This window comes from Callionymus lyra, chromosome 18 (assembly GCF_982586985.1).
Source record: "Callionymus lyra chromosome 18, fCalLyr1.hap1.1, whole genome shotgun sequence".
Classification (NCBI taxonomy): domain Eukaryota; kingdom Metazoa; phylum Chordata; class Actinopteri; order Syngnathiformes; family Callionymidae; genus Callionymus; species Callionymus lyra.
In genome coordinates, this window is record NC_141835.1 from 20,916,157 (window position 1) to 20,930,545 (window position 14,389).

Below are 14,389 nucleotides of genomic sequence, written 5' to 3' on the forward strand. Positions count from 1 at the left end.
TTTAACAAACCCCAACACGCACACAGACAAAGATTAAGAAACAACACAAGAACAAAACCCACATCGACACAGGAAAGCACACATACCACCCCTACACAGAAAAATTCACACAACATCAATTCAGAAACGGTAGCCTGAACACACACCAACCCAGCACAAATCTGGAAACACAGACCAAACCAACAATGAAACACACACACCAGACACAGAAACAGAAAACTACACACGCACATACACACAACACCCCAACACAGAATCAGAAACGCACAGATACAACCCAACACAGAAAATGGAAACACGTAAATACACACCACCCCAACACAGGAAACACACCGTAGCGCAACACAAAAACATGAACACACACACACCACCCAAACACAGAAATGCAAACACACACCACCCCACCAGAGAAATGGAAACATGCAAACACACACAATCCCAACACACAAAACTTCATTATGATCAATGAAAAGATGTGTAGTCCCTTTTTTTTTTGACATTACGTTTCAAACCTGACTTGCCCCTAAGATCCCCTGCACCTTTAATGGAATCCGCTTAAGTATTTCGAACTTTACCAGTTAAAAGTTCAAGCATTGGTGGGTGCTTTAAATGCCATCGCTCCGAGGGTAGATTGGTTGGCTTGGGAATAAATGGTTGCAGGTTCAATCCCAGCTCCAGATGTGTTTATGTCCCTGAGCAAGAGACTGAATGCTCATTGCATATAATGGTTGAGTTGTTGCGCTGTGTCGCAGAATTTACAAGTACTTTGGGTGCTGGATAAGCATAAAATATTGCTAAATAAGAAAAAGCCATTTACCACGTATTTCGTGATTTTAGTTGTCTTAAAAGTGATTCTATAAAGGCTCTTTTCTGTCCCTTATCTGTGTCTCTTCTTGTAGGTTTAGTGTGTGGTCACACTGATATTGGCATTTATTTTCTCATGTTCTTTGCTTTCCTTATTACTGTTTTTTTAGTTTTTTATGTGAATTGTACAGTATGTTTGAGAACACACTCATAAATTGCATATCTGAGTCAGCAGGCCTATGAAGCAGCATGTGGCCCTGTGTTCATTTCCAATCTTCTCTGACTAATGGATTCACTGCATAGGGAACCTCTGCGTAGATGTGCTATTGTTTATCACTTTTCCTAAATTATACAGTTCTTATCAACAAATATGATATTGTGCCGTCCTTGTTAACATAAAACGCATGTTTGGAAACCTGTACTTTTTGGAGGATGTAGCTTTTACTGACTACCTTTGGTCAGTCAACAGACAAAAATAACTACGGTATCTAAAAATGCATATTGCTTATTCAGTAATCCAAAACTGCATAAACTATATATTAGGAGTTTTAGAAAATGTCAATATGTCCCGATATTATTGACCACTATACTGTGTCAATATTCTGGCGCACTGCATCGACCTTGTACTTTATATTTTCTTTTTCCATTTTTGCCTTGCACATCATATTTTATGTTTAACCATATTTTTTCTGCTTAATCAACTTGAAATCCAGTGAAATCCCAGCGTTGACTGAGGACGGGAGGATACTGTCAACTCCAGCAGCTTTTGATATGTTGGTTTAAAACCAAATTAAAGCAGACATGCGAAGAGTCATGCGGCCTGTAAATCCTGTAACACCATAGTCAAGTACTCGGGCAATACTACAAATATACTGTATATCATTTTTCCTACAGTATTGCAATATATATATTGTATACTGTATACTATATACTATATATTGTATTGTATCGCCAGATTCTTGACAATACACGCCCCTACATACTAGTCACTAAGTTGAAACTTTTCAACAATTTAATCTGATGATATATTTGACTATTGTTATGTGTTACTGGTAAATTTTTGCAAAATGTGTGTGAAGTCTGTTTCTTGTGGGAGCTGTTTATATATTTTTTTAGATTCTACCTCTGAAAATGTCCCCATGTTTTCATTGTTCTGTGGTTTAGAGTACCAGCTGGCTAAGCCATCCGACTCTCACAGAAAGGAGATGCTGTTTGGCAGTCTTGCCAAGCTGGGACATCCCATGAGCAAGTTTTACTGGGGTGAGTGTGCACTGCCGTCTATTGGGACACCTAGCACGCATAAAGGGGGGCTTTAACTCCGCAAAGATATTGGCTGACGTGACTCTCCTGATACCACTGCCTTTGTGTACCATTTGTTCACACCCTTCCTAGTCTCACTGAATTGATTGCTCCCCTGTGACACCACCAGGGAATGCCGAGACACTGAAGACGGAGCCAAAAAAGAAGAACATCAGTGTCTATAAGCGCCTGCGCGCCTTCTGGAAGAAGCACTATTCTGCCCACTACATGACATTGGCTGTCCAATCAAAAGGTCAGTCATGCTGTCTCATTTATTTTAAAATCATCACCTCCTCCACTCCAGGTATATTTGGCTATGAATATCTTCTTCACCAGGGCCGATGAAAAAGTAGTTTTGATGAGCTTTGTTAATTGGCAGCTACGGTTAAGATCCACTTCTCACAAGTTCAGCTGACTGTAAATAATCTTTTGCAAAATGCCTGAACTTGCTATTTTTCTCAGAACAAACGGTTTCATAATATCCGACACGCTTTTTTTTTTCCCCGCAGAGTTTCACTGAAAATATCACGAAGCCAATTAACGACAGCGGGGAAGTCAAATGATGACTGGTGTTGACATTTGTGCTGGGAGAATATGTCCCAGTGACATGACACTGACTATTTAAGAAGCTAAAAACAACCTATCTTAGGGTCTTTTTATGTTCAGCATAAAATATTTCTGATGGTAGAAACCGCATCTTTCTCATATTTATCTTAATACGAGTGTTTTCTGGTTCAGTTCATCAGGATGATATCAGTTTAATGCTAGTATGCTGCCCTGAAAAGGAGGATAAAATGATTAATTGAATCATTTCTAATATGCAAGTGTGCATGTGTTAGTAGATGCCCTGGAATGAACTTGGAACTCATCAAGGGTGTCCCCCACCTCTCACCCGATCTTGCTCGAAGCGGCTTTATTCCCCGCAAAATAAGAAAGGCAATTGGAAGATGAATAAATTAATGAAATAAAATAGTGTTTGAAAGTTTGCATTCTGTGTTGGCATTGTGAGTGTTATTGCTGCTCTGCATTTACTCCCTCTAAGCATCCATTTGATTTGCTAATGCTGTGTCATTTTGTGACATTTATTTATTTCATAATGCCACTGCTGGTTATTAATGATGTCATGTAGAGTTTTTGTGGACTATATAATCAGTTTTTTAATTATAGTCCTATAAGCAGAATGGAAAATGTGCAATAAAAGTATCGTACAATTAACATATAAAAAGAAAACTGTTAGTCTGTTCTGAATTAATGTATTTTTAGCAAAAGTAGATACGATGAAATAGGATTAGTTTAATGGAAGATTCACGAGGCAGCATATGTAAAAACAAACCTTCAGACGGATGACCATTGGAATATAAAGACAGGATAAAGATGTAATTTGAGTCATTCTATCTTACAGATAAGCTAGACACGTTGGAGGAGTGGGTGAGGGAGATCTTCAGCAAGGTGCCAAACAAGTGAGTACAGGAGAGAGGCTCTGGTTCACTGTGATGAGCTGCAGGTTTGATATAGACTGAGGCTAAGCATCCAGGGAGATTTAGCTGGAATGTAAATGTCAAGCCTCCATGCCTGTTCTTTTCCTGCACCCTCTTACCTCATTTAACCCTTCATGAGTGTTTTCCTCACCCTTGCAGCAAAAGGGGATCATTTGTGGAATCATTTTGATTCTGTTGAGTCGAGGTTTTAATGCCGTTGTGATTGAGGTAGCTAAATTTAGATTAAATGTGTATCGTTTGGGTTTTTCCCCAAATTAAAAGCAATATTTCTAAAATGTCAACATAATGTGCGCTTTAAGCATTTCATGATATCCATATTTAAACAACAGATGCAAAATATTATAACTACCTTATTAACAGTCTTGATGATGGCTGGTGAAGCAGTGTTTTCATTTGATGAGCAACATTTGCTTGAAAGTGATCGGAGGTTTCATTTAATTGGTTACTCGGAACCATATGTGTCAAACTCATGGTCTGAGAGCCAAATTCAGACCATCAAGAAATGTATGGTTTTCTCAAAAATCAAAGTAAATCAACGTTCATGTTGATATGGTGACCTTAAAAGATGTCGGTGTTTAAAAGGCATCTAACATTTATTTAAGTGCCTCCGAAATCGATCTTGGTCCTCGTTTGTACTCATCAGTATGTGTCTGTACAAAACTATTTACATTAGAAAACACGCTAGCCTAGCTCACTGAAAACATTGCTTTTTTGGAGATTAAATCTTTTTCACCAAAAGAACTTCTTGTATAAAGAAAGCGGGGCGTGATTACAGGCTGGAGGAGTGAAGCACATTATTACATCCTAAAGGGTTCCGCTCTCGTTCGCCAAGATCTTAGACGAGAAGGGAATGTTTTCAAAGTAATAACTTCAAAACATGGTCATGATGGGGGACTTACTGCATCTTGGTGAGGAACACTTCAACTTGGAGGTGGAAACTTCCATGATGTTGACCTGCAGTGACAGGCGTAAAAAAGTGGGGGGTCGAAAGTAGTGTTTTCTGTAGGCAGGGCTTAAGGACATTTTCTAATGTAAATATTTCAATGAAAAGAGAGTTTTGTACAAACAGACACACACTGATGGGTAGAATAGAGGTTCAAGATTAATTTAAGACTCACTTAAATCAACACATTAAACATAAAAAAAAACTTGACTTTAAGAAATACAAAATCAGGAGTGAAGATTGATTTCTGAGAAAGCTCGAGGAAACAATGTTTTCAAGCCTGATTTGAATAAGCTGGCAGTTTGATCTGATGTCAAGGAAGGAGTGATGTGGAGTGAAGGCAGAATACTGGCAGACCAAGGCTGAGTTATGCATGTGGAAAGAAGAGCTTTGGCATCTTATAAATTATTTAACCTCTATGTCCAGTAATATCATTTTATACTTGTAAAAATCCTTCATTTAATTCGTAAAAATTGTTTACATTAATTTGCTCTAACTACAAGGTCACAACACATTTCATAATAATAATAGTAATTAATAATATTTTTTATATAATTGTTGTAAGCTTTAAAATATATACGTAACTGATACATACATATACATACAGTATATAAAGGAAAAAAAGTATTAAAAGGTTTGCAGTCAATCTGGGACACGGTGAAAACTCTCACTTGAAAGAAACAATTACTTCAAACACTTAAATATCAAGTTGAGGTTTTGTCAGTTGATGTAAAGTTTTTCTACCACAATGGTAATTTCATCGAGCTTGTCTTTTATCTGGGTATTTGAAAATTGCAATTTTTATTTTGCCACGTACCTGGGAAGATATAAAATCCTAAGAGTAGTTAAAAAAAACATTATCTTAAGCCCAGTCAAGATAATTGATTGATCACATACAATGATTTTAAGTCCCCATAGTAGGAATTTGCAGCATGTGTGCAGTCTATCCATTTTTAATCCACATTTCATCCTTGCAAGTATCTCTCCCAAGTTTGCAGCTATTGACCCTTTCTCGTGTCAAGGCCATTTCTCAATAATGGGTTGGAATCAGTAATCTGACTTGATCTCCCTCTTCATCTGTGAACTGAGTTAACTTTTCACTTGGCTGGTGATTTCATGTTGCTTTTAGATGGAGGGGTTGTTAAATATTCTACTTTGGAATCTCAAATTAATAAAACAGATCTACCCTGCATGTGGTGCTTAAAATACATGCTTCTTTGAGACGGTATAAATTTGCTTAAATTTTAATGCTTTGTATGAACATAATAGTGCTTCTCATCTCTGCTGTCCGTGTTTACAGCGGCATGGTGAAACCAAATTTCTCCCACATGTTGGAACCCTTTGACACACCGGCCTTCAACAAGCTCTACAGAGGTATCTATCTTTCAGCAGACTTCAGAATGCTAAACACGCTTGATGTGCTCCGGCTCTGTAGAATGATGGCTCCCAGCAGGGCAGGCAGGGCCCATCTATGGGGTTGCTAAATAATTGGTTGGGTTTTGAGATGGTTTATAGGACACCGGAGCAGAAAATGTGAACTTTCTACTCCAATGCATTATTTTGTTTAAAAAAACAGTTTTAATGTTTTGTGTGTTTTTGCAGTCGTTCCAGTCGGGAAAGTTCACGCTCTGAATATCACTTGGGCTCTGCCTCCGCTGGAGAATTACTACAGGTGAGAAAACTGTTTACAAAAGAGATTTTACTACTTCCTGACCCATCCGACAATAACTTCACAGCACATATAACTGTGACTTTTGTGGTTCAAAAGGATGAAAATAAAAAAAAATCATGTTCAATTTTATCAATTAGGGTGGGTCGCATCATTGCAGCACCATTTGGCAATTGTAAGCCACTTAATCTATGGAAGTATATTGGTGGCAACAGAATATTGAATGGTTATAAAACTCACTTATTTACTTGAATTTAAAATATCGTATTTTTGAAAGGTTATATTTTTTTCAACCATCGAGTTATTGTCAACATGTTGGACTTTTGGAGTCAGAAGTTCAAAAACCACTTTATTCAAGCAGATTAATGTTTTAAAATGAGCTCCGAGTTCTGTTAAAAAGTGGGACTTTATAAATACAACTTAGTAAGAACTTAGAAATTCCCTTTTCCCACAGTATAAGCTTTTTAAAGAGACTGTGTCTCACCAGGTATTCTTCAACATCACACCAATTAATAAATTAATCAATAAAAATAAATTCAACCTTTCAATATACAAATGATAAAATTATTTAGAATACAAATTCAATTACATCCTTTAAAATGTTCAAAATTCTGATGGCACTGATATACTTCCATATTGGTTCACATTAGCTCAACAAGAGACATTCAACTCTCAAGGTTTTTACTTTCAAAGAGCTGCTTACAATAATGTTCAGTCAAATGAAGTAGATTCAATCTATTTATTTGAAGCTGAAAGTACATTTTATACCAATAGGTCAGGCAAAAATCTGATGTATTGTGGGCATTTTAAATGTTCATATAATAATCTATCTTTACCTTATTACGTCTCAGAGGTCTTTTCTAATGCAAATATTGATAAAGTGAATGCAGGGATGGAATGGCTCTGCTTCATTTGGTTTATATTCATGTCTTTTCATGTTATCTTTTGTGGCCTCATCCTTCTAGAGTGAAGCCACTCCACTACCTCTCTTGCCTGATTGGCCACGAAGGAGCAGGAAGCATCCTCTCGCAGCTCAGAAAGAAGTGAGTGAATATATTGGGTTTGTGTGTTTGTTTTTCTGATTTGAGGACACTTCAAAGGCCAATTAGAAAGTATTCAATTTGCACTGGATATGTGAGCTTTTGGCGGCTCAGTGGGAGCGGCAAGTGTTTGAGCCCGATCTTCAGACTACTCTCTGCCCACTTCACTGCGAGAATCATAGGTTTTTAATGCAGGATGTTGTTTTCCTCAAACATTCCAGCTGCACGCAGATAAATCGCTTATCTCAGAGGCGCCTTGGTCAGAGTAGTCTGTTTGCCCTACTCTTTTTTTCTTTATTGATAAAACTGATTCTTAACCAATTAAGAGAAACATATTTTTAGATACTTGTGTCATATACAAGACATAAATGCGCTGTTTTTAGAAGTATGTGTTCTACCTTTTTTTTTCTTTGTTATTTAAAAAAAAACAAAAAACTATTGAGTTTGGGACCAAAAGTTTTAATCTAGATCATGTGTCAAATGAATTTAGTTCTTCTTCACAAACTTAGGTTTGAAAATACTGTCTCTGGTGTTCATTTGTCTATAATTAGCCTTAATTATTTTTGCAAGGACATGGCTATATAACTGTCTTGTTATTATATTAATAAAAACTAAAACTGCAGCACCTAATATTTATAAATGCATCGCACAAATGCTTGGCAATATTAATTCTGACCTTTAAGTGTTCATTTAATAATTTGTTTGTACTGACTGTACGGCGCTACAGATGTAATAGTTTGCAATTGATTTCACTGTTTTATTTACAGAAATGTGAGGAAATCTTTTTTCTAAGACAAAACAGTAGATTTAAAGTTCTGTCATGCTTCACATCCTACCTACAAGTCTGCAAGTGCGCTTTAAACTGGATGTCACTGGAGGTTTTTTTAAACTCAGGATTGTATGTCACAAAATACATCTGTATTTTGATCTCATTGGAGACCCACAGTCTAGCATGAATGAATTTAGGAGAGTAATAATGGTTGAAAATGAAGTTATAGGTGGAACTGAGCTCTCTAAATGCCCCTGAAGGTTTATTTTAATGTATCACTCTATAGAGGCTTTGTTTAGTTTTGATGAGTAGCATATATATAAACAAAATAAATAGAAACGTTTTTAATATAAATGTTGTAAATCTTAATACTTTGAATAAGAAAAACTCAACTGGCAGAAGCAGCAGACAAATGTAGGAAACCTTGAAAAATATCTGCAACATTTGACGGATTATCCACCTCACGCATGTGTCAGATTGTTCCAGGGCGTTGTTTATTCTGTTTGAAAAAAGAAAACAAACATAACAATAAATAGCACTTGCCTGCTAGGAAGGGCAGGCAAACAGAAGTGTCACATATCATTGTGGGATTTCAAAGCTGCCTAGACTGTCCCGAGAGGGAAACAAAAGCATTTGTTAAATGGCTGCAATCAAGGAACATGAAGTGACACGTTTTCTATTTATTGCCCCTTTCATTTTTTTCATTTTTTTTTTAAACCTGGCATGCTCCCACTCCCCTGCTGAGAATGACTCATTCTTTTCTTACTTCTGCATCTACTTTTGAACTGTGCCACTAATTGATGACGTTCTTCTTGAATGTAGATGCTGGGCTCTGGCTTTGTTTGGCGGCAACAGTGAAACCAACTTCGACCAAAACAGCACCTACTCCATCTTCTCCATTTCCATCACCCTGACTGATGACGGTTTCCGACACTTCTATGAGGTATCTAGTCTCTTTTATCTGCATACAGTGAACTGTGCGCTCCACCTGTTACAAATCATCCAAAATTAGTCTTTTGTGTTGTTGTTTTTCCCCACACTACAAATCAATTGAAATCTGTTCATGTAGGGTTTAGCTATTTAAATCAGTTCAGCTGGGTTTCTGCCATCTCTCAGGTGCTTGGATCAGGTGACGACTGGGAAGCTCATCTTACAAATCACAGATTTATCCCTCCCTCTGGTCAGTTGACGAAAAAACACAGTTTGAAAAGCTAAAAATAGAAACGGAAGCTTTGGGTTGAACATTCAAATGTGTATCCAAAGAGCCCTCCTGATGACTACGTACACTTTTTATCTCCAAAATAACCACAACAACATCTGTTGCTCTCTGAATTATATCAAAATCAAAGGTTGATCCTGACATTTAGCACACAAGAGCAACAGAGGACAGACTTTCCTTTCCAAGGTCACATGATGTTAACTTGATTCGGAAACGAGTTCAAAAAGTTGTGAATTATATCAAAATCAAAGGTTGATCCTGACATTTAGCACACAAGAGCAACAGAGAACAGACTTTCCTTTCCAAGGTCACATGATGTTAACTTGATTCGGAAACGAGTTCAAAAAGTTGTGTTGGTGTCCATTTATGCTTATGGGGAGCTGCACCGAACATTTTGATTCTTGGCGCAAATCTTTTTGAATAGCTCCTTTAGCAATATTCATTTTTCATCATTAGTTGCCTAAATGCTGTTGTCACTCATTCTGCCACGAATCAATATAAAAAAAATCATCTATCCATTACGTCAATCAGATATTTTCACTTTCTTTTCCGAAGTATTTGTGTTCTCTGGTCTAATACAGGGGTGGGCAAACTCAGTGGTCAATGACCGCAATGGATGCAGGTTTTTGTTCCAACCAATCAAACGGACACCTTTTGACCAATCAGGTGTCTTAGAAGAGTAATCAGTTGACTGTCAGTCTGGTGCATAGACATGTATACATAGACGCCGCATCGACTGTAGACAGATGTGTATAAAGTGCCGCTATCTTGGTACAGTGCCATCAGAGGTAGCGGCGCATCACCAACTGCAGGGAAAGAGGTACTTCGCAATCTTAAAATACAATTATTCGCTAAATTCTGGATTTTCAAACGGTTTGTTTCATCTTAAAAATTCATCATATTTAAAATGTTTTTTTTTTTTACACAGTTAAATATTCCTTCTAATAATGTCTGTCTATCTGGTTTGAGGTTTAAGAAACAAACCCCGTGGAAAAAAGCTTGACAAATGAGCGATTTATGATCACTTTTATAGCGTAAACACAGCATTCCTCTATAGACGTAATGCACTGTAGGAGCGAGTGGCACTGTACCAAGATGGCCGCCCTGCATGCACACCGCTCCAGTGGGCGGCAGCAGTCGATGCGGCATTTATGTATATAGATGTCTATGGTCTGGTGTTGCCTGTTTTAGCTGAAACCTCATTGGTTAAACTGTGCATGCTCAATCGGTTGGAAAAAAAACCTGAACCCACTGCGGCTCTTGAGGACCAAGTTGACGCAACCCAATTTGAATGGAAAGAAAATCAGCTTTTCAAGATCAAAATGAAGTGAGGTGGATGTATTACAGAGAGTTGCTGCTTCGGCAATCATCTCCCTGACACGACTCTTTTGTTTCACTCACATTGTCTCCAGTTTTTACAGAAACTGTTTTCCAGTAGGCCTAAGTGATGAAATGAAATAGTGGAGCAATAAAGAAAGAAAGAAATAAAAACTGTCTTTTATGTTCTTGGGTGAGTCATTGAACTTTTAAAATATTAACTTCACCATTGGAATATCTAAAAAGGGAAACAAAAGGAAACCTAGTCTGTATCTTGGTCTTAAAACCTTGTATAAGCTTTAGTGCAGATAAGTACCCACTTGAAAATGGAAAATGAATACTGAAGAACAAACTTGGTTAGAATTTATAAAAACTTTTGTGCTTGATTGTTTCTTCCTACAGTAAATGCGTAAGTCCTGTCTAACTTTTTTTAAACACTAAAGCATGTACTGTTCTGTACCAGCGTATATATGGGCCCCAAATAGTACAATTACAACTTGGCTGCGTAAACAAGTATCTCCGCCATTAACCACTCTTCACATTTGCCATTGACTTTTTCGTTGGTGGGGATTTCAGTAAGGGATAGAATATTGAAGCAGCACATTCTTCAAATTGTTTAAAGTTCTTTAACCTGCAGTGGTACCAGTATAATTGAATGAATACACTAAATATTTCAGTGTTGACTGTAATTAACAAAATTGAATCATTGTCTTTTATACAAATCTATTGAAATATAAACCATATAATAACTATGATTTCAAGAAATTTGAAAATGAAAAGATACAATAATATTGAATATCGATACAGTATCTGGGGAAAAAATATTGCGATGTATCCTTACATGGTTATTTTCTTACACCCCTAGTGTCCATGCTTTCCATTAAGCCCCCAGCATCCATCTCTGTTTCATTCCATCAGGTAGACTTTCAGAGCTTTCTTCTGAGTACCACAAGATTTTGCATGATCAGAAGTGATCTGCTGATTTGTTTTTTTTGTGGAGTTTATCTATCTTAAAGAGAAACTAATGTGTTGATTTAAGTGTGTCTTACATAGGTCTTGGACCTCTATTCTATCATCAGTGTCTGTTTGTATAAAACTCTCTTTTCATTGAAATATTGACATTAGAAAATGATCTTAAGCCCTGCCCACCGAAAACGCTTGTTTTTTCTGGAGATTAAATCTTGTTTACCATAACCACACCCACTCTCCTGTGCTTGGTCAAGAATTGATGTGTGTCCCCGCTTGTCATAAATCATGGTAGTCTCCACTTCAAAGGGACTCGTTGTATAAACAAAGCGGGGAGTGATTACAGTGGAGCCATTAATGTCACAATGGACAATGGTCTCGTAACCCTTCGTTCGCCAAGGTTTCAGACGAACTTTAAATACTTTTCTTGTGTTAGTGTTCTCAACGTCATCTCCTGCTTGAGCAGCACTGTGCTGAAACTATTGGTTTTTGCACTGGCTTTTGCAAAAAAATGAAATTTAATAAATGACTTGTAGATTCATAAGGCTTGCCACAGCTGAGGCAGTTTTGCAGTCAGTAGAAGCGCACATATTGATTAGTATAGATGTTTATAAATGTGGCTGCTATGGCACGATGCAAACGTACCTAGTGCCATTTACTACTAATACTACTAAGAGTTAGTTGTGTTGAAAACTATAATATTGCATAAACTAAGGTGTGCCTTTTGACGTAGATACGTCGGATGAGGCTTAATCTCCTAACATGTTTATTTAACACAACCTCATAAACTTAGACCCCCTAACTAAAACTACATCCTTCCGTCTTCTCCATTGACTTGTATGGATGAGGCCAAAAGCATTGGTGCCAAATAATTGTGTCTTAAAGGGACAGTTAACAATTTGCGACCATTAATTTTAGCGTGGTTAGGATAAATGAAAGTTCTGTTCTATAAATAAATGAACTGAGTGCAGCAGTTGTCAGGTAGCCAGCAAAATGCACCTAAATTGCAGTGTGCTGTTGGATTATCTGTGACTCTTTCACTCTCTCTCTCTTTCTCTCTCCCTCCCTCTCAAGTAGGCAGTTCGTCTCACTTGGTGCAGAACAAACAACCTCAGTGCTTTTCTCTCAAAATGATGCTTTACTTTATTTTCAACAAGCATCACAGGAGACCTGCTGTTTTAACTAAGAGAGTGACGGAGAATGACAAGATGACAGAATAAAAATGTCGAGGTGTTTCAAATCACAATTCACAAAAACTAGCCAGAAGAAACTGAATGATTTCAAGGAGAATTAAGGAAATCTCTATTCCCCCACTTATTTTTGCTAGATGGATTCCACTTAACACACAATAAATTATCAATTAAAAATTAACAGTTAACAATTAACAATTAAAACAGTCTTAAAGGATGGGTTGCAGGCCCTTTAGGAGAATGTATGCGTCAATTATCGAAATATAATACTTTAAATGCCATATTTTGGATATTAAGAGGGGGAAAAAGCAACAGTTCTAACATGCAAAACACATTCAGCCAGTCATACAGAATTCAAAGTAGTTAATTAACCACCCATTTCTAATTGTAACATAAATAAAATATTTCTGTCCAGAGATTAGATGTTTGCACATAGCTTAAAAATAAATGCACCATTTCACCCCAAATTTTGTTTTCTTCTAAAGAAATAATTTATTTAAATTACAACCCTTAATAAAAAATGAACAGCACTTCCCAAATAAAATCTAGAGCTAAGTGCATTATGTGTACACTGTTTGACTTTACTTTAATTGATAAGACCTGGAAATGTAACTTAATATGTAATCATTTAGACTAAATCCATTATGTACATTTATATGTCAAATTGCAATGTTTCTATTTATTCCCCCACTTTTGGACTTTTCAGTGATTGATGCAAAACAAAACTTTAATCCAGACTCTCTGGTGCCGCAATTGATTTAGTGTACTTGGACTGTGACCTGCTGTGCTCTCATATTTATTAAATTAACTCGTGTTTTCCATCTGGCTTGCTTGATTAAAAATTCAACAAAAAAAACCTTCATATTTGAAGTATTTAATATTTTCTCAGATGTATGGATAAGTCTGTCTGTGATTTATCAAGGACAATTTTACTGGACTACATCCAATTTTACAGATCAAAGTAAGCTCTTCCTTTTTTTTATATACTGTATTATTTATATTGCTTTTACTTTAGGATGGATGGAAATGATCTCAGGTTTGTCTATATTAGATGTTGCTGTCACGCTTGAAAGACACACTGTTTATACACAGAGACTGGGTGATGTTCAATGAAGAGCTTGACGAGAGAAGGCATTCACCAATGTAATGAACTTTTCTTGTCCTATGACTATGATTTATCTCATTATCTTTTTCTGTTGAACTTTAATGTTTACACAGAAGTTAATTTGGATAGGACTTTCAACTTTAATTTGGTACTTGAAGAAGTAGAAGCCTGAAAGTGTGGGTGAAGTGGTGAATACAGCTTTTAACCAATTAATTTTCTGAAATATTTCCACCAGACTGGTGAATTTATTTTATTGCAGTAATCCTCAGTCATTAGTTATGGTTCATGAAGCGCTGTTTTTCACTTGATCTAAACCCCGCCTCTTGGGCTTCCGCTCGATCTGGGCGGTCAGCAGAAGTTGTGCAAACGCATGAAGACATTCTCCAAGCACATCTGTTCCGCACCCATCTGCAGAAATGTTTAACTTGTATACTGCTTAAAAACAACTCAACAAGGGGAAAAATGTTCTGTTCTGTGTCGCAGGAGATTGTTCCAACAATATAATTTCAGAAAGGTCGAGTTATATTCTAAAAATAAAGAATACACAATGTACATTGAAGAAAAAGATC

General features: G+C 36.8%; 1 protein-coding gene across 1 annotated transcript in view; it reads left to right on the plus strand.

Annotated features, from left to right (window-relative positions):
* The window catches only part of nrd1a (nardilysin a (N-arginine dibasic convertase)), a 48,497-nt gene that overhangs the window by 13,991 nt on the left and 20,117 nt on the right, over window positions 1-14,389 (plus strand). The window contains exons 6-12 of the mRNA XM_087780155.1: window positions 1,969-2,064; window positions 2,234-2,356; window positions 3,506-3,563; window positions 5,846-5,919; window positions 6,148-6,217; window positions 7,180-7,257; window positions 8,846-8,966. Of these exons, the coding sequence (XP_087636281.1) occupies window positions 1,969-2,064; window positions 2,234-2,356; window positions 3,506-3,563; window positions 5,846-5,919; window positions 6,148-6,217; window positions 7,180-7,257; window positions 8,846-8,966 (620 nt within the window). The remainder of the gene's footprint in view (window positions 1-1,968; window positions 2,065-2,233; window positions 2,357-3,505; window positions 3,564-5,845; window positions 5,920-6,147; window positions 6,218-7,179; window positions 7,258-8,845; window positions 8,967-14,389) is intronic.